Source organism: Elephas maximus, chromosome 25 (assembly GCF_024166365.1).
Source record: "Elephas maximus indicus isolate mEleMax1 chromosome 25, mEleMax1 primary haplotype, whole genome shotgun sequence".
In the NCBI taxonomy this organism is placed as follows: Eukaryota; Metazoa; Chordata; class Mammalia; order Proboscidea; family Elephantidae; genus Elephas; species Elephas maximus.
Window position 1 is genome coordinate 25,246,136 of NC_064843.1, and position 27,206 is coordinate 25,273,341.

Genomic DNA, 27,206 nt, shown 5'->3' on the forward strand with positions numbered 1-27,206 from the left:
ACAGGGTTTTCAAAGCTGTGACCTTTTGGACGTGTATCACCAGGCCTGTCTTCTGAGGTGCCTCTGGGTGGTTTTAAACCACCAATCTTTTGGCTAGTAGTGGAGCGCGTAATCGTTTGCGCCACCCAGGGACTCCTTTTATTAGTGTCCCTGTAATGATTATTTCTGGTGTTACTGGCTGAGAATCAGAGAGGCCAGACAGGGCGACCTCTCTGCCAGGATCACCCAGGTATTTTCACATCCTAAGGAGTCTTCCCAGGAAGACCCTCTCTCCTTATGTCTTGAGATGGGTGTATCACGGGACACAGAGAGGAAAGAGGGGCTGCAGTCTGGAGCCACCTCCAAAGCCTCCTTTGGCTAAGCCGTATCCCTTGCAGGGGGCCTATCACATTACTGCTGAAACACTGTTCCCTTCAACCCTGGCTTCCTGCAACCCTATCTGGGAAGGGGTATTACCACAAGGTCACAGCAGCTCTGTGCCCAAAATGTGACCCCTTTAGGACTTGCTGTCGCCTAGCCAGAAGCCCGGCAAAGGAGTGGGGGCCCCTGGGGCTCTGACCCACCAGGCAGAGGGTTGGAAATGGTTCTCTAGAAGGAAATCTGTCAGAGGTTAAACTGGGGCATCCCCCCGGGCTCCAGGCCTGCACAGTTCTTCCCCGACGACCCCAGCTGGGGTGGATATAGAGACAGCATCATGGGGCAGAAAATCTGGACTGGAGGCCCTAATGATTTCTCCCTTTATTTTTTAAATTTAATTTTTAAATCGTTTATGCATTCACATGGTTTAAAGCCCCACAGTCATAAAAATGTAAAGAACTTGTCTCTTACCCCTGTCTCCATCTTGTTTCCACCTCCACACCCATTGAAAAAAAAAAATCGAACCAGTTACCATTGAGTCTGTTCTGACTCATGGAGACCCCACGTGTTTTAGAGTAGGACTACCCACCATAGGGCTGTCGATGGCTGTGATCTTTTGGAAGCCAGGGCTGCCTTTCAAGGTGCCTCTGGGTGGACTCGAACCTTTCAGTTAGTAGCTGAGTGCTTAACCTGTTTGCACCACGCAGAGCCTTTCCTCTATACCCCATAGCAAACCCCTTGTCATCAAGTCAGTCCTGATTCATGGCAACTCTACAGGAAGAGTAGAGCTGTCCCATAGGGTTTCCAAGGCTGTAAGTCTTTACGGAAGCAGACTACCACATCTTTCTCCTACAGAGCGTCTAGTGGGTTTTAACTGCCGACCTTTTGATTAGTAGCCAAGGGCTTAACCACTGCTCTACCAGGGCTCTTTCTACACCCCATAGGCAACTATTATCTTTCCTTCCCTTCCAAAGTTACTTTATGCATATATTAAGTTGGAACATATGAAATTACTGATATTTGACCACGTTTGACCTATGAAATGGCAGCTTCATACAATTCGACCTAATATAGGCTAATGCGTATTTAGATTCCTATTTCCCTTTTTCTTATACACACACACACACACACACACACACACACAACAAAGCCAGTTACTATCAAGTCAATTCTGACTCATTGCGACCCCATGTGTTGCAGAGTAGAACTGTGCAGGGTTTTCAAGGCTGTGACCTTTCAGAAACAGATCACCAGGCCTTTCTTCCAAGGCACCTCTGGGTAGGTTTGGATCGTTAGCCTTTCAGTTAGTAGTCTAGTCACCCAGGGACTCCTTTCTTACACAAAAGGTAGTCTATTATACATACTATCCTGAGCCTTAGTTTTTTTCTTCTTGCTATGTATTGGAGATCTTTCCAAAGAAATTTATCATTATTTTTTTTATTGAAGTGAAATTCACAAAACGTAAAATGAATATTTTATCAGGTTTCTTTGTTTTTTTTGACTCTTTTCTTTTTTAATACTCACATTGTACTAGCTATGCCATAATTTATTTGATTGGGCCCCTGTTGTAGAGCATGGTTGTTTGGGTGGTTTCTAGACTTAACGGTGTGCTAGATAAAGTACGTACATCATTTCACTCAGGGGCCGTATATCTCTGGAATACATTAGCACAATTGTGGCTCTCTGTGCTGCTCATTCCATTTTATCTTCCCATCCACATTGCTTGAGAGGGAGAAGGCATCTGCTGGGGACTTGCTGAGTGACTTTGGGCAAGTCCCCACTCCTCTCTGGGCCTGTGTTTCCTGGAGCTCTGAGCTCTCCTTGTCTTGTCCTTGGGAAAAATAGCCTTCCCAGATTTGCCTCCATGCTCGACCTTTCCCACGCCCCAGCCACGTGAGCTATTGTACTGTGGCTGCTCTGAGTGATGACCTCAGTTGGGACAAAGTCCAAGACAGCAGCTGAGGTCAGCATGGAAAAGCAGGCAGAGGGACCAGCCTGGGCAAAGGCACAGAGGTGTGACAGCATGGGGCAAGGCAGGGTTCTCCACATGCCAGTCACTGACGTGCCTTCCTGAGCCTTGCCAGGTCCACTTGCCATCTGGATAATTATCCCTTTCCTATCTTTAAAATCTTTTAACTCTCTGAAACCTAGATTTATTTTTACAAAGGAACTTTAGACCATTACCATAAGTAGAAGTCCAGTATTGGACAAAAAGAAGTTAGCCAAAAAAAGAAAAATACAATGAAGCAAAACATCATTAAATCTTCCCTCAGTACTACAAGTTCAGATTCAAGGCTGCTTGCTGTTCTTCACTCTCTTTTTCTTTCTCTCTCTCTCTGTTGAAAGACCTTTTAGCACCGAGCGACACTTTCTTCTTGATGAAATCAGGATGGTTGAAATATAGCTTTAAAGAAACAGTGTTACCTAATGAACTGGCACTACCTAAACATTCTTGACACCATCCCATACTTTAGAGACAAAGCAAAACGAACAAAAACAAAACCCCAGACTAAACGAGTTGCTGTCAAGTTGATTCTGACTCACGGCGACCCCATGTCAGAGTAGAACTGTGCTCCATAGGATTTCCAACGTAGATTTTTTGGAAGATCACCAGGCCTTTCTTCTGAGGTGCGTCTGGGTGGACTTTTGGTTAGCAGCTGAACGTATTGACTATTTGCACCATCCAGGGACTCCCTTTTCTTCTGTGCGCCCTCTTATAGAAGCCAGAACATTCTGGAATTGGATCGTGGGTCAGCTCCAGTACTTCACAGAATGGAGGACAACCACAAAATACTGGGAATCATGGCCCAGCCAAACTGATACACACATTTTTGGGGGTACATAATTCAGTCCATGACATGTGATTATAATTTTATGTTAAAGAGGATTAGGGTGGGATTGTAACACCCTTACTAAGGTCATATTCCTGATCCAACGTAAAGCGAGTTTCCCTGGGGTGTCACCTGCACCACCTTTTATTTTACAAGAGATGAAAGGGAAGCAAGCAGAGAGTGGGGGACCTCATACCACCAAGAAAGTAGAGACAGGAGCAGAGCGTGTCCTTTGGACCTGGGGTCCCTGTGCAGAGAAGCTCCTAGTCTAGGGGAAGATTGATGAGAAGGCCGACAGAGAGAGAAAGCCTTCCCCTGGAGCTGATGCCCTGAATTTGGACTTTTAGCCTACTTTACGGTGAGGAAATAAGTTTCTCTTTGTTAAAGCCATCAACTTGCGGTATTTCTGTTATGGCAGCACTAGATGACCAAGGCAGATGTCATGCTTGATAAAGTAGAGGGTCAGTGAGAAAGAGGAAGACCGTCAACAAGATGGATTGATGCAGTGGCTACAGCAGTGGGCTCAAGCATAACAACGATTGTGAGGATGGCACAGGACCGGGCAGTGTTTTGTTCCGTTGTGCGTAAGGTCGCTATGAGTGCGAAGTGACTTGATGGCACCTAACGTAACAACAACAACTGTTAATTCATTCAACAAACTTTTATTAAGTACCTCCTCTGGGCAAAAAAAAATTTTTTTTTTTCTGGGCCAGGATGTGTTCTTGGCTCTGGGGGTTCACCGTGAACAAAACAGACAGAAATCTCTTCCTTCACAAGCGTAGGCTCTGCGTTTGCAATATTCCACGAACGGAGTGGAGTTTCCCAGGCATCATCTTGTTTTATCTCTGTGTGGCTATCTTACTGTAGTGGGAAGTGAGGACAAAGAGAGTCATGTGAGTTGGTGAAGATCAGCCAGGGGGTACGGGGTGGACAGGGAACTCAGACCGGGCGTTCAGTCCCAGGGCCTGTGCTCTTAGCCATCATGACATACCCCTTCCTACCCAGCATGCCCCATTCCCACCCACCTCACTGCCTTTGCTCAGGTTGTTCCCCCCGCTTTCCCCCAGAGTGCCTTCTCCCCCATTCGATCTGTTCCCACTGAACATATCCCTCAGGCCCACCCAAGACCTGATCTCTCCCAGATGGCATCTTCTCTATGTCTGGGGCCCTGTCTCCAAATCTTTCCTCATTATTCTGTCAACTGTGGTCTCGCCAGGAATGGAATCCTGTACCTCTTTGTTTTGTTTGCTCTTGATACTTCTTGCCCCTCCCCTCTCATCCAGCCATCCCAGGGACCAGGCGTGGACCCAAAAGAAGGACTTAATATCTTTTTTCTGCTTGGTAACTTGTGTTGTCAGCTGCGGTCGTCAGCCCTGACTCGTTCACAACAGAACAAACGCTGCCATCCGTGATGGGTTGTGTGGTCAGACCATTGTGACGCGTAGGGTTTTCACTGGCTGATTTTAGGAAATAGATCACCAGGCCTTTCTTCCTAGTCCATTGTCATCTGGAAGGTCCACTGAAAACTGTTCAGCATCATAGCAACATGCAAGCCTTTACTGACAGATGGGTGGTGCATTGGCTGAGAAATGAACCCAGGTCTCCTGCATGGAAGATGAGAATTGTACCACTGAACCACCACTGCCCCCTTCAATAAAAAAAATAGATAACTCTAAATTAATGGACTGAATTTCCTAATTTCCCTCTGGACCCTAGGCCAAGTCTCAGTTTTAAATGTCCTCATCCTAAGAGTAATCTGTTTTTCCTGGACAATCTGAAGGTCAGATCTGTTAAAGCCAGCAAAACTTCAGTACTCCTTGTGGGCACCCACTATGTGTCGAATGTGGTGTTTGTTGCTGCAGGGGTTATAGAGGAGAGGGAGACGTAGTCCCCACCCTCGTGATCTTCAGCCTCAGTTGGCTCCTTAGTGTGGCCAACAAGGCTGAGGTGACCACCTGGCCCTGCATACCCGGGACAGCACTAGCTCATGGTGCGTGTAAGTATTAACAGCCCCCGTTCTGGTCTCAGATGCCCTGGTTTGAGCAGTAAACTCTCCAGGCACCCAAAACAAACAGATTCCTTAGGATATAACCACTGCTCTAAGCATTTTGCCAATACCAATTCCTTTAATCCTTATGAGGGAAACCCTGGTGGTGTAGTGGTTAAGTGCTATGGCTGTCAACCGAAAGCTCGGCAGTTCGAATCCACCAGATGCTCCTTGGAAACCCTGTGGGGCAGTTCTGCTCTGTCCTGTGGACTTGCTATGAGTTGGAATCGACTCCACGGCAGTGGGTCTTTTTTTAACCTTATGAGGTTGGTACTATTATCATCCCCGTTTCACAGATGGGGAAACTGAGGCACAGAGTGGTTAAGCAACTTGCTCAAGATCACACAACTAGGAAGAAATAGGAGTAGGATTTGAACCCAGGTCATCTGGTGCCAAAATTCTCCTGCTCAACTGCTACCTGGGCAAGAAAGTCTCTGAGAGGTCTTGCCTGACCCATGCTCTCAACTGAATGTGTCTTTTGTGGCTCCCCTCCACCCTGCCACCCCGCCACGCCTTAACCAGTCATGGCTGCTGTCACACGGTTTTGTGACGTGAACACAGGAGGGGTCGGAATCTCCTCTGGAGGCCTAGTGGCTGGCACAGCACCTGGGGCCAAGTGGATTTCTGGAATCACATTTGGAACCAAGGGATGTAATTTTCCAGGGTTGGGGGCTGGACTCAGCCCCGCCCCAGGACTAAATGTGGCTTCTCCCTCCCCATTCCATGTGGCAGCAGGCATGCCAGCCCCAGGAGCAGATGGAGCTGCCTAGAATTCCTTCCCAGGCTCCTTATCAGTTTTCAGAGCAGCCTGGCTTGGGGCAAGAGGGGCTGTCAGTGGCACTGGGGGCTGCTCTAGTGAAAGCTGGAATACCATCCCTGTCCCTGAGCCCCACCTGGGGAGGGGCCGGAGGCGGGGGAGTGTGTGCTGGGCAGGGAGGGCTCGGCTGTCACATTCCTTGGCTCACAGAAAGCTCTCCTGGCTGCCTTGTCCTTATTTAGTCAGGAGCTGTCTGCTGCCTTGGGCCTTGGGGGACACCACTGCAGGCTGGCTCACCGGGGCAGTGACTCAGTGGCAACTAGCAACAACTACAACACCAACAGCCCATCTGAAGCCTTCTAGGTTCCCTAGAGCAAGAGGCTGGAAGGGGCCTTTAGAGGTATGGTTTAATTTATTCCTTATAACAACCCTAAAAACAAAAAAACCCAAACCATTTGCCATCAAGTTGATTCCAACTCATGGCGACCCCTGTGTGCAGGGTAGAACTGCTCCGTGGGATTTTCAAGGCTGTGGCCTTTTGGAAGCAGATTGCCAGGCCTTTCTTCTGAGGCACTTCTGGGCTGCCTCAAACCATCAACCTTTCTCAGTTAGCTTAATCTTTTGCGACACCCAGGGATTCCACAGCAACCCTAAAGTGTAGGTATATGCACTGATTAGACAGGAATATGAGGCTTCCAGAGGCAACGTGACCATGATTCACAGGCAGCCACGCAGCTGGGAAGTGCTGGGTGGGGACTGAACACTGGGTCTGCCTGACTTCAAAGCCTGCGCTAAACCTCTCTGCTGTGTATGAGATAAGTCTGGAGGCTATTCCAGCCTAACGTCCTCCCTGCCCAGAGAGAATAGAGTATGTTCTGGATGTTTCTGATGTTTCGAGATACAGGCAGGGGGAAGATATTAAAAGTATCTGACAATTGGTGTGTGTGGGGGAGGGGGTGTATTTCTACACCAGAATGGCTCTGGAGGCCCCCTTGCTGTTCCAGGTGGTTAACCATTTAGTTGCCGGAGCCTGGGGAAGATTCTGATGTCCTGGGCCAGGGGCCAGGAGGACAGGACAGCAACAGGGGGATCACACAGGGAGCTCAGGGCACTGATGGTTAGTAATTGGTGCAAAATATTCCAGAACTTTACCAACTGACATAACCAGACGATTCCCAGGCCCCGATGGACCAGCCTTTCCTTAAGAGGGTGGGAGGCATCACTGCTAGTAACCAGCAGCCCTGGGCCCTCTCAGACAGGCAGAATGTATGCTGGGAGTATAAAACTTGGGGCCTCGCAATATCCCTGGGGGAGAGGCTGGGTTGCGGCCAGTCACAGCTGCTGGGCCCTTCTGGAAAGTGGACTTGAGCTGAAGCATTGTAGCAGAATGCATGGGGCAACAAAGGCTTTGGTGCTAGAGGGTCTGAGTTCGAGCCAGCTCTGGCACTAACTAGCTACGAACTTTGAGCAAATGATTTTCTGAACCTGTGCTGCTTCGCCTATAAAATCAGCAGCTGTCAAGTCGATTCTGACTCATGGCAACTCCATGTATGTCAGAGCAGAGCCGTGCTCCGTAGGGTTTTCAGTGATATTTTGGAAGTGAGATTACCAGGCCTTTCTTCTGAGGTGCCTGTGGGTGAACTCGAGCCTCCAACCTTCTTGTTAGCAGCTGAGCGCGTGAACCATTTGTAACACCCAGGGACTCCTCCCCTGTACAATGGGATAATACCTCCCCATGTGGCTGTCTTGAGAATGACATGGAGGTTGTATTAGTTCCTTACGGCTGCTGTAACAAATTACTACAAATTTATTCTCTTACAGTTCTGGAAATCGGAAGTCCGAAATCGGTTTCACCGGGTTAAAGCCAAGGGATCAACAAGGCTGGTTCCTTATGGGGGCTCTGAGAGAAGAATTCATTTCCTTGCCTTTTTTAGCTTCTAGTGGCTGCCTACATTCCTTGGCTTATGGCCCCTTCCTCCATCTTCAAAGCACATCACTCCTGTTTCTGCTTCCATTATCACATAGTCTTCTCTTCTGTTGTCAAATTTCCCTCCACCTCCCTCTTATACTTGTGATTACATTTAGCGCTCCCCCATTCTAATCCAGGATAATCCGCCCATCTCAAAATTAATTTAATCACAACTGCAAAATCCCTATTGCCATATAAAGTGACATTCACAGGTTCCAGGGATTAGGATCTCAATGTCTCTGGGCCATTATTCAGCCTATCACATAAGTCAAGTGTCTGGCATGTGGTCAGCACTCGGTAAACAGTAACTCTTACTATGCCTCCCACCTTCTAGACTGGGGGGGTCACCTACCCGCTCACTCACTGGAGGAGCCTATCAGCTGGGCCGGGGCTCTTCTTTAAGAAGGGGAGAAGGGTCACCATAAAACATAATCTGGAAGAGGCCTCAAACCACCATGGTCTGGGGATTTCCACTGGGCTTCCAGGGTAGGAGGTTCAGTATAGGGGTGTGAGAGGATGGCACAGCCTCCCAGACTAAGAGCCTCCTCCACCACGCCACATTAACTGGATAAATTCACTTTTTAAATTTTGTAAACACTTTCCTGGAGCTTATTGTGTGCTAGACCCTGCTCTAAATGCTTTATGTACATGAACTTGCTCTATGATCCCAGCAACCCATTGAGGTAGGGACTGTACATATTCTCATTTTAACCAACCAGTTGCCCTCATTTGGAGCCCTGGTGGCGCAGTAGTTAAGAGCTTGGCTGCTAACCAAAAGGTTGGGAGCATGAATCCACTAGCTACTCCTTGGAAATCCTATGGGACAGTTCTACTCTGTCCTACAGGGTCACTATGAGTCGGAATCGACTCGATGGCAATGTGTTTAGTTGCCTTTGAGTCAGTTCCGACTCACGGTAACCCCATGTGTGTCGTACTAGAATTATGCTCCACAGGGTTTTCAGTGGCTGATCTTTTGGAAGTAGATTGCCAGGCCTTTCTTCAGAGGCATGACTCAAACCTCCAGCCTTTCAGTTAGCAGCCAAGTGCTTAACTGTTCAAACCACCCAGAGACTCCAAGCCTTCCACAGATAGGTAGGTGTTAAATGAATGAACCAATACCTGGGCATAGGGCTTGAGATGGCCCTTTAAGGCTGGGAGGATGGAAGGAAAGGAGAGAGCATCCAGGCAGGGGAACAGCCTGAGCAAAGGCCTGGAGTCAGGGGTAAGTCCGGTGAGTTTCTGCCTTGGGCCAAATGAAGAGACCCGTGCCTGGTGAGACCACTGGGAAACCAGGCCCGCTATAGCATGCAGTAGGGACAGAGGTGGGGAACGGAGGCCAGGGTGGTGGGTGCTCTCAGTTGTGGTTCGGGTGTGCTGTAGCTCTGCTCCATCCCAGAACTGCCAGCCTTATTTTTAACCCTGCTGATGAGCAAGAAGCTGAATGAAATCAAGAAGAGCGGCTTATCCTTGCCCCTCCCCCTGCCCCAGTTCCTGCTCCCTTCCCTTCCCCCAGCAGGGTCAGAGCCGCCCTGGGAGACCCTTACCCAGGGCCATTGGCCCAGACACCATAAGTGGCCGTAGGAGAAGAAATGGTTCCGGCGTTTCCTGACAGGGCTTCAACTCAAGAAGGGATCCTAGTACTTAAAGAAAAGTACAAAACAGCAACAGTGGCCTTCAAGTCAACTCTTATTCACGGTGACCCCTTGTGTGTCTGAGTCGAACTGTACTCCAGTGGCTGGCTGATCTTTCAGAAGCAGATCACCAGGCCTTTCTTCCAAGGTGCCTCTGGGTGGACTTGGACCTGTAACCTTTCGGTTAGCAGCCAAGCACATTAACTGTTTCACCACCCATCACCACCCAGGAACTTCTAGAGAAAAGAACCTGGCACTTAAAGAAAAGTACTTCAGGCTCCGGGAGGGTTGGGCAGACTGGGAGTAGCCCCAGATGGAGCTGGGTTTCCTCTTTCTCTCTGTCTGGCACATGCTTCTCAGACTTCAGTGAGCATCAGAGAAGCCTGGAGGGCTTGTTAAATCACAGATTCCTGGCTTCCTTCTCGAGAAACTTTGACTCAGAAGGTCTGGGGTGGAGTCTGAGAATCTGTATTTCTACCAGGCTCCCAGGTGATGAGGATGCTGGTGGCCTGAGGACCAGATTGTGAGCAGCACTGGACTAGAGTCATGGTCCCTGGGAACAGCCTGTGAGCTGCCTCCCATACCCCATCCAGACTGGAGAGTCTTGAGTGTTGTGCTAAGTGGTTTGGACTTTATCTTGAGCACAGAAGGGAGCCTTGCAAAAAGCCCTGGTTGCACAATAGGTAAGCACTTGGCTGCTAACTGAATGGTTGGCAGTTCGAACCCACCCAGCGGCTTCGAGAGAGAAAGACCTGATGATCTGCTCCCATAAAGATTACAGCCTATAAAACCCTATGGCACAATTCTGCCCCTTCACATGGGGTCGCTATGAGTCAGAACCGACTCAACAGCACCCAATAACAACAACAGAGAGCCTTACAGAGGCATTAGTGGTTCAGTGGTAGATTTCCCACCTTCCACGTGGAAGACCCGAGTTCGATTCCAGTCTAACACGTCTCAAGCACAGCCACCATCCATTTATCAGTGGAGTCTTGTATGTTGCTATGATGCTGAACAGGTTTCAGTGGAGCTTCCAGACCAGGACAGACTAGGGAGAGGGGCTTAATGGTCTACTTCCATGAATCAGCCAATGAAAACCCCATCGATTACAAAGAGTCCTCATGAGTCAGGGGCAACTCCATGGCAGCTAACAACGAGGGAGCCTTGCAAAGATTTTAAGCAAGGAGTGAGGCCATCAGATGTATGGCTTAAGAAACTCACAGTGGCGCTGTGTGCAGCATTGGTTGTCGGGAGCAGCTGGGGGCAGGGAGAAGACGGATGGGGGATTACAGGAAGAGTGACAGAGGGATGGGGAGGCTGGGTAGATGCAGGAGCTACTGAGGGGGCAGAGGAGACTGGCATTGGCAACTGATTGAATGTGGATGTGGTGGACATGGGCAGGGTCTGGGAGAACACTGGGATTCCTGGTTGGAGGGCTGGAGTGACATTCCTGAGATCAGAGACACAACACAGGTGGGGCTGGTTGAGGGCTTCAGGCTCTGGTGGATGGAGGGCAGAGGAGCGTGTTCCCTTCCACAGCAGCTGCACTGCCTTGGGCTGGGTGGCCACCCTTCCATCTACAGGAGGCCCCACCCTTGTCCCTGGAGGGTACACAGTTGATCCCCCAGAATCCTCCAGGCTCTAGGTGGAGGCTGCCATTCCAGCAGAAAGAGCCCTGCAGCACAGCTTCTCAGGGCACCAGGAAAGAAGTCTCCCAACTCACATTACCAAAAAAGGCTGTTTTTGCAGTTTGAGGGTTTGCCCAGCCCAGCCCTTGCCCTCCTCCCCCAACCTGGGTTTCAGGTTCCCAGGGAAGTTGTTCTGAAAAGCGCAGGACACTGTCTCACACCCACTCATGTGCAGGGAAAAATGAGCCCGGGGATATGCGTGTACCAAACACAGTGTTAATGTCACAAATGCCACTCTCTTCTCTTCGTCCTCCATCATCATCATCATCGTCATCGCTACTGGAGGTAGATTGCGTCCTGGAGGTCCCATCCTGGGCTAAGCACTTTCACAGGCCGTCTCTCATTTAGTGTTCACAGCAACTCCAAGAGGGAAGAATTGTTATCTCTGCTTTACAAATGAGGAAACTGAGGCATAAAGAGGTTTCCGCCAGGTCCTGGAGTTCTGGTAGGGCCGAGACTAGGGGAAGGCTAGTGGGGTGATTTGTGCCAGTGCACAGTCTGATCTGTCTACAAATTTTATTCATAGTTTGTTCACCAAGGATTTTTTTTAACTTTTAAAAATACTACATTAAAATAGTATTTATTGACCAAATGGTCAACAATTACTTTAAAACAAAGATGAGAATGTAAGGGGGGAGGGAAACTAGATTAATGAAAACAGGACAACCAGAATGGAAATAATGAGAATGTTCACGCGTTGTGAAGAATGTAACCAACGTCACTGAACAATTTGTGTAGAAATTGTTGAGTGGGAACCTGAACTACTGTGTAAACCTTCACCGAAAACATAATAAACTATAATTTTAGAAAATATCACTGAAGCTTTTGGCATCTCTCTAAATTTTGCCTCTGAGATGCCTGCCTCACTCACCTCTCCCTGTTGTCAAGTTGTTAGGTGCTATTGAGTCAATTCTGACTCATACTGACCCCGTGTGACAGAGTAAAACTGCCCCATAAGGTTTTCTAGGCTGTAATCTTCTTTGTTTGTTTTTTGGTTTAGCAAATGTCTATGGGAAACTCTGTCTTTTTTTTTTTATTGTACTTTTTAGATGAAGGTTTACAGAACAAACTAGCTTCTTATTAAACAGTTAGTGCACATATTGTTTTATGACATTGGTTAACAACCCCACGACATGTCAGCACTCTCCCTTCTTGACCTTGGGCTCCCTGTTACCAGCTTTCCTGTCCCCTTCTGTCTTCTAGTCCTTGCCCCTGGACTGTTGCGCCCCTTTAGTGTCATGTTGTTTTATGGGCCTGTCTAATCTTTGGCTGAAGAGTGAACCTCAGGAGTTACTTCATTACTGAGCTGAAAGGGTATCTGGGGGCCATACTCTCAGGGTTTCTCCAATCTCTTTCAGGCCAGTAAGTCTGGTCTTTTTTGTGTGTGCGTGAGTTAGAATTTCGTTCTACATTTTTCTTCAGCTTTTTTTTTGTCTAGGACCCTCTATTGTGATCTCTGTCAGAGCAGTCAGTGGTGGTATACGGGCACCATCTAGGTATTGGACTGAGCCTGGTGGAGGCCGTGGTAGATGTGGTCCATCAGTCCTTCGGACTAATCTTTCCCTTGTATGTTTAGTTTTCTTCATTCTTCCTTGCTCCAGACCAGGTGAGACCAGTGGAGTATCCTAGATGGCCACTCACAGGCTTTTAAGACCCCAGACACTACTCACCAAAGAAGAGTATAGAACATTTTCTGTATAAACTATGTTATGGCAATTGAGCTAGATGTTCCCCAAGACCATGGTCCCCACATAGGCTGTAATCTTTCAGGAAGCAGATCACCAAGTCTTTCTCCCTCGGAGCTGCTGGGTGGGTTCAAACCGCCAACCTTTCGGTTAGCAGTCAAGTGCTTAACTGCTGTGCCACCAGGCTCCTTCACCTCTCCCTAGCAGAGCCAAAACTGGAATCCAGGGCTGCTGATTCCAAAGCTGTGCTCTTGCTGTTCTCAATGCTGCCTCCTTGCCCATACGTATCCAATTATCCTTTCATTCAATAAACCTTATTGTGGCAGTGTGGCATAGTGGAGAGGACCAGGGCTTGGAAATCAGACAACTCTGGGCTTGAGATCTTCCTCCACCCCTCCTTGTTGAGTGGAAGTCACCTGTGGTTTGGGGCACAGAGTCTAGATCCCAGAAGGCCTTGGTTTGAACCCTTGCTTTGTCACCTACCAGCTCTGTAAGTTTCTCACACCCTTCCTAGAAGCGGAGCTTGAGATAGGGATTCTTGTGCATGTGATTTACGGAGGGAGTTAGTGTCAGGTCATCTCACCCTCACTGAGTTAGGATCAAACTTCGTGCCTAAGGGCACAGTCCTCCACACCGCCAGACACCATCCATAACACAAGTTCAGGTACTCCCAGGCCATCCACACTTCTGACCAACTGGCTACAAATTTGGGGGTTCACTCTACCTCTTCATGACACCAGCTGCAAGCTCAGGGGTCTGCTGGACACCCATACTTCTGACCTGTTGTTGTTAGATGCCACTGAGTTGGTTCCAACTCATAGCAACCCCATGTATAACAGAACGACACACTGCCCAGTCCTGTGCCATCCTCATAATAGTAGGTATGTTTGAGCCCATTGTTGCAACCACTGTGTCAGTCCATCTCGTTGAAGGTCTTCCTCTTTTTCACTGACCCTCTACTTTACCACGAGTGATGTCCCTCTGTAGGGATTGGTCCCTCCTGATTACATGTTCAAAGTAAGCAAGACAAAGTCTCACTATCCTTGCTTCTAAGAAGCATTCTGGCTGTATTTCTTCCAAGATAGGTTTGTTCATTCTTCTGGCAGTCCGTGGTGTATTCAATATTCTTTGCCAACACCATAATTCAAAGGCATCGATTCTTCTTTGGTCTGCCTTTTTCATTGTGCAGCTTTCACATGCATGTGAGGCCATTGAAAAGACCATGGCTTGGGTCAGGCACACCTTAGTCATCGAAGTGACATCTTTGCTTTTTAAGATTTTGTAGAGGGCTTTTGTAGCAGGTTTGCCCAATGCAATACATCATTTAATTTCTCGACTGCTGCTTCCACGGGCTTTGATTGTGGATCCAAGTAAAATGAAATCTTTGACAACTTCAGTATTTTCTCCATTTATCATGATGTTGCTTATTGGTCCAGTTGTGAGAACCTTTGGTTTCTTTATGTTGAGGTGTAATCCATACTGAAGGCTATAGTCTTGAAGTCCTCTTAAAGTCCTCTTCACTTTCAGCAAGCAAGGTCGTATCATTTGCATATCGCAGGTTGTTAATGAGCCTTCCTCCAATCCCGATGCCACGTTCTTCTTCATAGAGTCCAGCTTCTTGGATTGTCATACCGTGAGGGCTTGTGTGTTGCTGTGATGCTAGAAGCTATACCACTGGTATTTCAAATACCAGCAGGGTCGCCTAGGTGGGTAGGTTTCAGTGGAGCTTCCAGACTAAGACAGACTAGGAAGGAGGACCTAGCTATCTACTTCTGAAAAAAAAAAAAGAAAATTAGTGAAAATCTTCTGAATAGCCACTGAACATTGATATGGTGCTGGAAGATGATCGGTCAGGTTGGAAGACACTCAAAATATAACTGGGGAAGAGCTGCCTCCTCAAAGCAGAGTTGACCTTAATGACGTGGATCGAGTAAAGCTTTTAAGACCTTAATTTGCTGATGTGGCATGACTCAAAATGAGATGAAACAGCTGCAGCCATCCATTAATAATCAGAATGTGGAGTGTACAAAGTATGAATCAAGGAAAATTGATGGAATGGAAAGAAATGAAATGAAAAGCTTGAAGATCGATATCCTAGGCATTGGTGAGCTGAAATGGACTGGTAGTGGCCATTTTTTATGACACAATCATATGGTCTACTCTGCTGGGAACAACAAATTAAAGAGGAACAGTATAGCATTCACCATCAGAAAGAACATTTCAGGATATATCCTGAAGTACAATGCTGTCAGCGACAGGGTAATATCCATATGTCTACAGGGAAGACCAGTCAATATGACTATGATACTTCTGACCTGCTGGCTACAAATTTGAGAGCTTGCAGTACTCCCTCAGGTTTCATAATTCCCTAGAATGATTCAAAGAGCTCAGGAAAGCTTACAATATTTTTATAGCGAAAAGGATACAAAAGAAGAGACACAGAGGGTGAGGTCTGGGAGGGTCCCAAAGCCGGAGCTTCTATGTCTCCAGGGACGCTTTACCCTCCTGGTGCATTGATGTCTGTCACCAACCAGGAAGCTCACCAGAGCTTTTTTTGAGGTTTCATCACATAAACATGATTGATTGATTGACTTATTGGCCATGTAATTGAGTTCAATCTTCAGCTCTCCCCACCCCCCAGAGGTGGATCTTTCTGGCATGGCCAGCCCCCATTCTGAGTCATCTCATTAGCATAAACTCTCAGGCGTGGTCTGGAGCCTTCCCTGTATAACAAAGACACTCCAACCTCTTGGGAAAATCCAAGGGTTTAGAGGTTACCACCTTAGAGCCAGGAACCAAGGCCAAACTCTTTGCTTAAAGTTAATTCTTCACCCCTCTGGAGGCAGGGAAGAGAGAGAAGTGAACAGGATAGTGAAGCAGCTGAACAAAAACAGGGTTTCAGCTGGAATTTAGCTTCAGGCTGATCCCATGAGGAGTTCTGTGCAGGAACTACATCACAGAGTTGGTTCCCCTTTGGGCAAAAAGGCTGGCCATTGGTTGTGGCTGCTTGGATGGGGGCGAGTGAGTGGGTGGGTGGGTGTTTTCACCTCTGGGACAAGGTGGCTTGCATTGCTCTAATGCTCTGGGGCAACAGTGAGCTATTAGCAGCCAGCACGCACAGCAGCTGGGGAATAGGGGCATTTGCCCAGTGAAGGGACCTGGCCAGGGCACCAAAGTGTTTACTGTTGTTGTTGTTAGCTGCTGCCAAGTCGGCCCCTGACTCATGGTGACCGCGTGCACAATGGAACCAAATGCTGCCTGGTCCTGCACGATCCCCACGATCAGGTGCAGATTGGACCATTGTGATCCATAGGGTTTTCACTGGCTGATTTTTGAAAGTAAATCACCAGGCCTTTCTTCCTAGTCCCATCTTACCCTGGAAGCTCCACTGAAACCTGTTGAGCATCATAACAACACATAAGCCTCCCCTGACAGATGGGTGATGGTGGCTGTGCATGGGTGGCCCTGGTCGGGAATTGAACCCAGGTCTCCCACATGGAAGGCAGAAATTCTACCACTGAACTACCACTGCCCTCTTAAGTGTCCACTGCAGATGGGAAAAACTGTGTCTCTGTTTCTACTGATCTCTAAGTGAAATTTAGCATTCTCTTCAATTATGGAAGTAGGCAATAAACCGTAATGGTATCAGCAGTATCCATCTCTTTGTCACCAATGGAGACCACATATATTTTCATGTCATGTTACTGTTGTTGCAGATACTCTTGAAATATCCTTTATGTTCATAAAATTATGGTAGTTAGTAGACCTGCTAGATATTTTGTTTAATAAAGAAGGATATACATTATTACATTACAGATTTTTCTTTGAAATATTTTGATAACAGTGTGTCAATATAATTGTATTCCTTTATTGTCCTGTTGTTGTTGTTAGGAACTGTCTAGTCAGTCCAACTCATAGCAACCCTATGCACAACAGAACAAAACACTGCCCGGTCCTGCGCCATCCTCACAATTGTTACTATGCTTGAACCCACTGTTGCAGCCACTGTGTCAGTCCATCTCATTAAGGGTCTTCCTCTTTTTCACCAGTCCTCTACTTTACCAAGCATGATGTCCTTTCCCAGGAACTGATCCCTCCTGAGAACATGTCCAAAGTATTATTGTCCTGCTTATTTTATTTTATGCATTTGAAAACGTTATTCCGAGAAGCGATCCATAGCTTCACTAGACTGCCAGAGGAATCTGTCTATGAAACAAAAAAAGTTAAGAACCCTGTTCTAGGGCCTTGGCCTCCTCTGCATTCAATCAGCTGTTGGGGAGGGGAAGAAGAGAGCATAGAAGATTACCAAACCCAAACCAAACCTGTTGCCATAGAGTCAGACTCATAGCGACCCTGTAGGACAGAGTAGAACTGCCCAGTAGGGTTTCTAAGGAGTGGCTGGTGGATTTCAACTGCCGACCTTTTGGCTAGCAGCCAAACACTTAACCACAGCGCCACCAGTGCTCTATGGAGGATTACAGGGAAGGTGGATTACAGGGGAGATTTTTATGGGCCAGGCCTGGAAATAACATAGGCACATCTGCCCATATTGCATTGGCCACAGTCAGTCACCTGACCACACCTAACTGTAGTCTATCGGTAAGTCCAGAAAGAAGAGGAAGCAATCTGGGTAATGAGCACCTTGGGCCACAGCGCTCAAAAAATGTTCACTGACAACCTGAGTGAATGAATGTTCTATCTATGGTGTCCTCTTTGTGGGCTGGGGAGAGGGGCAGAGGTGTGGTTCTCTGGAGGGATCCTGAGGCCTCTGCCATGTTGTCTCCTTAGGACAAGCCACGCCAGGGCCAAAGCTGAGGCAGCAGAACAGGCCGCCCTGGCCGCCAACCAAGAGTCCAACATCGCCCGCACGTTGGCCAGGGAGCTGGCTCCAGACTTCTACCAGCCAGGTAGGGCCAGCTAGAACAGGATGGGTGGGCACTTTGCTTGCTGGAAAGCTGATAAGCCTAAGCAGGTTTGTGGATGTTTGTGAGCTTTTGAAACTCTGGGCAATAGTGCATACATGGGATGGTATGACGCAAGGGGACTATAGGGGAGACACGTTCCTGCTTTTACCTTACTGAGATTGTTATGGGGGTATCCGAGGCTCCCAGTTGTGGACTGGCCACCATTCAGGCTGTCCTCTCTGCTCAGAACAGGGAAGACAGTTGGAGTTGGTGAGGCTTAGAGGAGGAAAGGGTTTCTGGGTGATGAGGGGGCAGGAAGCCTTCCTGCAATTGCTCAACAGTTGCAGTCAAGCATTAATTGAGTATTGCCCAAGTGTCAGGCACTGTGCTGGGCTCTGAGGCATACATAGCAGGGATCCAGAATCTAGAGGCACAGAGTCACAAAGACAACAGAGCAGGGGATGAGGCATACAGACTCAGTGTGAATTCAAACCCTGACTGCACCACTTACCAGTCCTGGAACCTTGGGCAAGTTATTTAACCTCTGTAAACCTCAGTTTCCTAGTCTGTACAATGGGAGTGAGAATGGGGCCTGCATTTTTGGTTTGTGGACTAAATGCATGGAGGGTGCCAGCACGTTGTAGTCCACAGTAAGCTCCTAGTAACTGGCTGTTTTTTCACTATTATGATTAAATTGCAAACAGCACGGTGAGTGCTGTGTGGTTAGAGCAGGGGCCGTGGGGGCTCCTAGGTGGCACGTAACCCTGTCAGGCCAGGGGAGGTGTTAGAGGAGGCCTTCCCCCAGAACAGGCCATGGGAGCTGAATCTTGAAGGCTGAACAGGACTTCACCAGGTCAGCGGGTCGCAAACTTGACACAGATCGCTGGGCCAACCCCCAGAATTTCAGATTTAGTAGGCCTAGGGTGGAGCCTAGGAGTCTCCATTTCCAACAAGTTCTCAGGTGATGCTGATGCTGCCTCCTAGTCTGGGGACCACACTTTGAGAACCACTGCAGTAGGTAGTGCTACGTACGATGGGTGAATCAAGAGAAGGGGACTGGAAGTGGAAAGGGACAGAGAGTGGGAACAGAATGCTTGCAGGGAAGCTAGACTGTAAACTAGGCAGTGGGTGGTGGAATGAGGCCACAGAGTAAAGGAGCCTCTGGCTCTGATACAGATATTACACTTGGGTAGAGCCACGGGTAGTCACTGGGGCAGGACGCTGGTGTTCTCTACATGGAAGGGTTTTTAAGGTGAGCGACATGATTTTATTTGTGTTTTCTAAACATGATTCTGGGCTCAGCAAAGAGAGACTGGAGGAAAAACTAGATGAAAGACCACTGAGCACAGACCTTGTCTGGGAGGTTGAGTGGGATTTACACAGGTCACGTCCCATCACGGCAGTCCCCCTGCTGGTCCCAGGAAGAATGACCAGGGCGGGCCGACCAGGCTTTGGCTGGTCACAGTAACAGCTGGAACTAGGCTTGTGCCAGGCACGATGCTCAGCATTTTACGTGCATTTTCTCATTTTATCTTTCCATGGTATTTATAAAAGATATTATTAGGCCTCTTTTACAGATAAGGGAATAGAAAGAGACCAGTATTGGGCTTAAGAGCATAAACTCTGGAGTCAGCCTGCCTGGGTTCTAGTCCTGGCTCTGCCCTTGGTCAGTTGGATGGCTTTGGGCAAGTGATTTGACCTCTCAGAACCTCAGTTTCTTCATCTGTAAAATGGAGGTTAATAATGGCATCAACCTCATGTTATTGTTAGGTGCGTGTGAGTTGATTTCAACTAGTAGCAACCCCATGTGACAGAGTAGAACTGTCCCATAGGGTTTTCTAGGCTGTGCAGATGGACAGGTGAGCAGATGGCCAGGTCTTTCTCCTGCAGAGCGGCTGGGTGGGTTGGAACTGCCCACCTTCTGGTTAGCAGCTGAGTTCTTAACCACTGCGCCACCAGGGCTCCAATTATCGACTTCATAGGGTTATTAAAAAGGTGAGTTAATATTTAGAATTGCTTAGAACAGTGTCTGGCACTTGGTCAGTGCTATGGGAGTTCTGGTGGAGTAAATAAACGGAGGCTCAAGAGGCTGAGTGGCTTGCCCAAGATCACCCAGAGGTGGAACCGGGTTCGAATCCATCATCCCTGTGTTCTCCACCCCCCCCCACCCCCCCGCCGCCCCGGGCAGGTCCGGAATATCAGAAGCGCCGGCTGCTCCAGGAGATCCTGGAGAACTCGGAGAGCCTGCTGGAGCCCCCCGACCGAGGTCCTGGCGCCATGGGGCTCCCGGGGCCTCCCCGCGAGAGCCCGCAGCTGCATGAGCGGGAGACCCCGCGGCCCGAGGGTGGCCCCCCGTCGCCAACAGGGACGCCCCCACAGCCCAAACGGCCCAGGCCGGGGGCACCCAAGGACGGCCTGCTGAGCCCAGGCGCCTGGAACGGCGAGCCGGGCGGCGAGGGCAGCCGGTCGGTGACGCCGTCCGAGGGCGCGGACCGCCGCAGCCCGGCGCGCCAGGCCACCGAGCACATGGCCATCGAGGCGCTGCAGGCGCCGCCCGCGCCGTCGCGGGAGCCGGAGGTGGCGCTTTACCGCGGCTACCACAGCTACGCCGTGCGCACCGGGCCGCCCGCGCCGCCGCCCTTCGACGACGAGCCCGAAGCCGAGGTCTCCGGGTCCGACTCGGCACCCTCGTCCCCGGCCACCGCCCCCGCTCAGGCCCCTGCGCCCCAGGACCCCGAGCCCGAGCCGCCCGCCAAGCTGGAGCCCAAGCCCATCGTCCCCAAGGCCAAGGCCCGCAAGACGGAGGCCCGAGGGCTGACCAAGGCCAAGAAGAAGGCTCGGAAAGAGGCGGCAGAGCCCGAGGTCGAGGTGGAAGAGGTAAGGTTGGTGGCAGAGGTGAGACTGGTGGCAGAGGAGGGTTCGGAAGGTCAAGTTCCCTCTTCCACCTCTAGAGAGGGTAATGGAAGCAGGATAGGGCAGGGGGAAGACCCCAGTGGAGACGTGGGCTTTGCCACGGGCAGCTGTGACCTGATCCACAGGGACTTTGGGGCATAAATCCACCTTAGAGCCATCGCTGCCTTGAGGCAGGAGGTGCCCTGGGCATCCCATCAGGAGAGAGCAGTTTTCTGGAGAAGGAGGTAGTTGTGAGCCAGGAGCAGCTGGGAATGGTGCACCTGTCTGGATGGAGGCAGGGCACCTGGGTCCAGGCCCAGCTCTCTCCAGGTTCCTGCCCCTCTTCGGTCCCAGAGGCACTGGGTTCATTGTTCCCAAACCCTTCCAGCTCTGGTGGTGTGTGGTCCAGGGGCTGGGGATACAGCAGTGAACAAACGGGGGATACTCTCAGGAGGATCCATCCAGTTACTGTTCCTCTGTCCAGCCTTGTGACCTGGGGTGGGGGTGGGGGGTGCCTAAGAGGCCCAGGGCACTCACATAGCCTTTCTCCACCACTCCCAGGTCCCCAACACTGTCCTCATCTGCATGGTGATCCTGCTTAACATCGGCCTGGCCATCCTCTTCGTTCACCTCCTGACCTGACCCTTGTCTGCCAGGTGTGGCTGGGAGGATGGGGTGGTAGCCTTTAAGGAGTTCTGGGCACGAGGGTGTTGGGCAGAGGGGCCCACTGCCTACTGGGCATCCATCCAGGAGCTCATGGAGGTACATCCCCCACAGAAACACTGACCTAGCAGTTGGGATTTGACTGATCAACCCCCTGCTCCCCACTACACACTCCTCTCATTAGCTCGACATTTGCAGAGCACCTGCTCTGTCAGGCTTTGGTTCACTGGGACTTCACTCACTCATTCATTCATTCGACCAACATTTACTGAACAGCTGCTCAGCTGGGAGCTGGGCATACAGCAGGGCCTCACTCCTGCCTTCAGAAACTGAGTTGACCACTGTGAGAGGAGCCCCTTAGCTTATAGCTCATTATGTAAAAGTCCTGTCGTTAAAAAGTGGTTCTTGCTTCCCTCCTCACAACCCCCAGAGGTCTAGACGCATCCTCCTGGGATGGCCTGTTCTTTCTTTCTCACCCCACCTCAGTCTTTAGTCCCTCTGCTCCCAGATCCCACTCCACCCCTTTGTCCTCCCTTCCTGGAACCCTGCTGCCAGCCTATTGGTTCCAGCTCCCTGTTCTCCCATAATGGAACTGGGAGGCTTGGTGCAGCCCTGAGAAAAGGAGGTCAGCAGGGCCGAAGAGAAGTGGCCCTCACTGGCCTCAGTGTGAGTATCTACCTGGCAAAGAAGACCTTTCTGCTGCTAGGACCTGCCTTTACAGCCTTACAGCCTGAATTCTGTGCTGGGTGATACTAACAGTTTCTGCTTCTTCCCCTCCTTCCCACCAAAGACTCCTCCCACAGCCCAGCTTAGTGCAGACTGGAACCCCTACCCCAGACCCCTCCCCACACACAGCAGAGGGTTCCTGCCCAGTTCCATGTAAATGTTGGGTGATGTCGAATTGATTACGACTCATAGCAACCCTATAGGACAGAGTAGAACTGCCCTATAGGGTTTCCTAGGATGAAGTCATTACTGGAGCAGACTGCCACATCTTTCTCCTGCCCATGGAAATAGTTGATGACAATATTAGCCTGGTAGGTGCTGCCCTGGGCTTGAACCCTGTAGATTCCGTGTTTTGTAGGGGATCTGAGAAAGCTTCCTGCAGGACCTGAAGGATGAGAAGGACTGAACCAGAAGACAGTAGAGGGGGTATGGAAGAGAACACGTGCAAATAACCAGAGGCAGGCGACCCCTCAGGGCCAGTCTCTGATCTCGCTGAGCCTCAGAGCCGAGCAGTAAATCTGCCTGGGGGCCTGAGGCTATGGGATCTGCCCCAGGGAAGGTCAATCCCAAGGCCTGCAGCGAGCTGAACCCTCCTCCCTCACCTGACCCTCTTGCTGTCTCTGCAGAGCCAGGAGTTCCTGCTGAGGACGCCAGGACCCCTCTTTTTGCAGTACCAGGCAGGGTGGCCAAGGAAGACTGGACTCTGGACCAGGGTCCAGCTCACATTTACACCACAGACGTTTAAGGAGGCCTCCCATTGTGCCAGTGCTAGGTGGTGGACAGTACCAAGAGGAATAGAATGTGCTGGACCACCCCGGAAGCTCTCCACCCCGTCGCAGGGAAGGCCCTGAGGGGATGAGCCCTGGCCCTTTGAGCTTCCCAATCTGCGCCTGTCCCTCGTCCCCATCCACTTCCTCGACCTTCCCTGGGCCTTTGTGTGTTTTGGGAGAAGCCACTGAATCAGGAGATTAATGTTAAATCCTGTCCCTCTTTCTGCTATGCCCCCCTCCGCCCCGCTTTTGTTAAACCTCTGGCTGGCGGGTTGAGGCCTCCCAGGAAAGCGGAGGGAGTGATGTGATCCCTTGTAGCCACAAGGGGGACACCCTCAGACCCGCGCTGCCTTTTGTAGCCTGACCCCGCGCCCACCTGCCCTTGGTTACACTTGCCCTGGATGACAGAAGAGGAATGGACAAGGTAGTCTGCATTTCCTCTCCTCCCAGGGGTCCATGGAGCTTCCCATCTGGACCAGTGGAAGAGGGGAGATCTGAGGAACTGGAGCCTTTGGCTGGGAAGCCACTGACTGCGTGGCCAGGAACGTGGGTGGGAAGAAGGGAGGGGACAGTTATGATCGTCCCTGTTCCTGAGTGTGTCTGGGTCAAGATGGGGCTTGCATTAGCTACTGTGAGGGGTCGCCCTGCTGTCCCCTGAGGCTGGTGGAGTCCAGCTGCGACAATGCCCTGTGATTGGCTTGTTTGCTTCCCCACCAGGCCCCCCACGGGCTCAGGGGTTGAGCTGCCTGATGTCCCTGGGGCAAACTGCCAGGCGGGTGCTGGGGACAGGCTGCCTGTCAAGAAGCATTTCCCAGAGAGGGTCTGAGGCTCCCACTGGGTGCTTGGGGTGTCCCTCTGGCTTGCCTGGCAGAAGACGATGCTTGCATGTACCTCACTGAAGATGTTTTGTACCACGCCGGGCCTCTGCATCTGGGTGCTTGCTGGGGGGGAGGGTGGAGGCTGGGGGGTGGAGGTGGGGGGGGCGGTGTGGAGAGGGCTTGTGCCTCTCTCCTGAGGAGGATGGAGGGAAGGGCTGCCTGACCCCACAGAGCTGGAGGGGCTGCTGCTTCCTGCCTCTGCCTCTCTGGATCTTGGGGGCTTTGGCAGTTCAGCCAGCCTCCCAGGCAGCTCTGCAACTGGAAGATGGGGTCAGCTTTCCCTCCCCTCTCAACACATGGGCCCCTCCTCCTCCAGCTTCACACTGGCTGTTGCCAGCACTGCTGGGGCCCCGTGGCGTAGCTGGAGTCCTGGACTGCCTTTCTGCAGAGAGAAGCCTGCAGATTCTCCATCCTCAGCCAGCCAGGCCCCCGGCTCCTCCTCTGGGCTCCTGGGGAATGAGGGGGTTGGATGGGGCCCTGCGTAGGGCTGACAGGGCTGTGGCTTCAGGTCTTGGCTCTGAGGTCAGGTTTTGGGGTCTAGTCCAGTGCTTGGGATAAGCCTTCAGATGCCTGAGCTCCTGGGCCTTCTTGGGGCTGGTGTTTGGGGAGAGGGTTCAAGATGCTGCAGTCGGTGCAATAATAAACCCGCGTCTGTTCACAGGCTCCGGCTAGGCTGCAGTGTCTGCTTGTGGGCCCGGGATGAGGGACTGGGTGCAGGAGGGCAGGGGAGAGGCAGGGGAACTGTGTGTCCTGCTTGTCCCGGCCCTTTCTCTTGCACTTCCCATAGTGCCTCCTGAGGGGCAATCTTGGAGGGGAGGCTTGAAGGCCACAGAACTTCCAGGGAACAGCCTGTATTTCTAAAGCAGACTTCCAGAAGTTTCTCTGAGCAAGGTATAGTAAAAGAAAGGGCCTGTCCTTTGAGGTCCGATCACCTTGGCCTCCAGTCCTGGCTCAGTCATTCTGTTCATTTCTGTGAGCCTCAGTTTCCTCATCTATAAAATGGGGATAATAATAGCACCTACGTCTGGGGTTGTAATGAGGATTACATTAAGTGGCAAAGCTCTGTAAAGCTCAGCAGTAGAAAGCAGTTGAGAAATGAAGACTTGTCGTCTTATTGTTATTGCTTGACTGCTAACTGGAAGGTCAGTGGTTTGAACCAACCAGCAGCTCCTATCCTTATAGGAGCAGTTTGCTGCGGGAGAAAAGACCTGGCTCTCTGCTCCCATAAAGATTTCAGACTAGGAAACTCTATGGGGCAGTTCTACTGTGTCCCATAGGGTCACTGTGAGTCAGAATCGACTCGACGGCACACAACAACATTGTCATTATCTCACTGTTAAGCCTTCTTGCATTTTGGTTGAGCACCCTGGAAGCCCCAGGGGGTGGAGATGATTCAGGCACCGGTTATACAGTCACAGGAAGTCTCAGTCAGGAGACTCAGAGGCCATCATCACACAGAGGCTCAGAGAGGAGAAGAGACTTGCCCATGGTCGCACAGCAGGTCACCGGCAGGAATAGCAGGAAAGCAGTGCTCTTATTTGTGGGTAAACACTTTCCACTAAGGGTCCCTTAAAATCAGTGATGCCCCCTGCACATGGTTGCAGGGAGAGGGTGTCTCTCATAGGCTCCTAGTTCAGGCAGGTCCTGGAGTGATTTGGTGATCAGGAGCCCTGGGTTCCCTTCCAAGTGTCACCCTGACTTGCTGTGTGTCTCCTTGGGCCAGTCACTCCCTCTTTGTGGGCCTGGTCTCATCTGCCAAGGAGACTATAACCCCTGCCCCAGCGCCTTCTGCAGCTGTGAGAATCAGATGAGGTAGATTATGGGTGGTAGAGGGTTTTTCAAAACCCTGAGATGATCCAGGGAGCCCAAGGAAGAAGGAATTTGGTGGGAGTGAGGAGGGAACTGTTCTCATCTGCAACGGCTTTGATGCCACCCACAGAGGGAACGGGTGGGCGGCTAGCCCAGTGGGCTGGTCTGCAGACTGGCTGTGATGAGGTGTGGGGCGGGGGGGGGGGGGGGGGGGGGGGGCGGCGGCCGGGAAATGGCTGTATTAGAACCACCTTGGACAGTTTGAAAAGGCGGATTCCTGAGCGCCAGACTGGAGTTTGGTCGGAGTCGGGCGCCCCCTGGTGGCTCAGGCACAGGACACAGTCTAGGTGGTACCTCCTCTTCCAGTCTAGGCCACCAGCAAGTCTAGGAAGTTTGATGAGTTCTCTGACACGTCCTGGGTTCATTTAAGGTAGTTTGCACCATGGAGGGAGGGGGACTTGAAACCACCTTGTGGGCATTGCTGGACCTATGACCACTGACCACCAACTTCAAGTCTCAGGGGCCAGACACTTCCAGGGCAGAGAAGGGAGGGGCCCTGGGAGCTGTGGGAGTCAGATTTGGGATTCAGAACAAGAATGGAATTTTCATCATCTCTGAGGGTCCCACAGAGCATCCAGCTGTGCTGGGAGAGATGCAGGCCCAGACGATGACCTTGGAGGCTCCAAACCTGAAAAAGTTACATGGCGCATCCCTAGTCTGTAATTCAGAAAATAAAAACAATACTTAAACTGTAAAACACAAAGTGTACATGTATGCAGAAATTAAAATAGCTTCCTAATTGTGTGTGTGTGTGTGTGTGTGTGTGAAAAAGTCTATTTCTATGGAGGATGAACCTCTCCCTCCCTCCCTCTCTCTCTGCCCCATCTTAATGGTCCACCAAGAGAGGGGACAGCCCCACACTCAATAGAATCAGGTAGCTATGGGTCAGGTGCGTGCTAAGCCCTTCACTCACCCTGGTGGTGGTGGAACCGCAGCGTGGTTGAGCACATGAGCTCTGAAGTCAGGCCACCAGTTCACATCCTGGCTCCGGTCCTTAGCATCTTGAACCTTCTGAGTTTCCTTTTCTAGGCTGTTGATTACCATACTACTTGCCTTTTATTTAAACAATAATTTATTTATTTATTTATTGTTATTGAGAATATACATGGCAAAACATACATCAATCCAACAATTTCTACATGTACGATTCATTGACATTGATTACATCCTTCAAGTTCTGCATTCTCACCCTCCTTCTCCAAATTGTTCCCACCCATTAACATAAACTCACTGACCCCCCCCCAAGGTTCCTATCTAATCTTTTGAGTTGCTGTTGTCAATTATATCTCATATGGATGGTTCTTAAAAGAGCACAATGCTCAAGGCAGACATTCTTTATTAGTTAAGCTAAATTATTGTTTGGTTTTAAGAAGACTTCAGGGGATATTTTTAGTTTAAGTTATAAAGATTATCTCAGGGCAGTAATTTCAGGGGTTCATCTAGCTTCCATGGCTCCAGAAAGTCAAAGAGTCCATGAGAATTTGAAATTCTGTTCTGCATTTTTCCCGTTTTGATCAGGATTCTTCTATGAACTCTTTG

General features: G+C 50.3%; 1 protein-coding gene across 1 annotated transcript in view; it reads left to right on the plus strand.

Moving 5' to 3' along the window:
- Positions 1-23,863, plus strand: part of JPH2 (junctophilin 2) — an 88,186-nt gene extending 64,323 nt beyond the window's left edge. The window contains exons 3-6 of the mRNA XM_049868709.1: positions 17,754-17,872; positions 20,058-20,746; positions 21,323-21,417; positions 22,777-23,863. Coding sequence (XP_049724666.1) covers positions 17,754-17,872; positions 20,058-20,746; positions 21,323-21,403 — 889 coding nt within the window. The 3' untranslated portion in view covers positions 21,404-21,417; positions 22,777-23,863. The remainder of the gene's footprint in view (positions 1-17,753; positions 17,873-20,057; positions 20,747-21,322; positions 21,418-22,776) is intronic.
- The last annotated feature ends 3,343 nt before the right edge of the window (positions 23,864-27,206 follow it).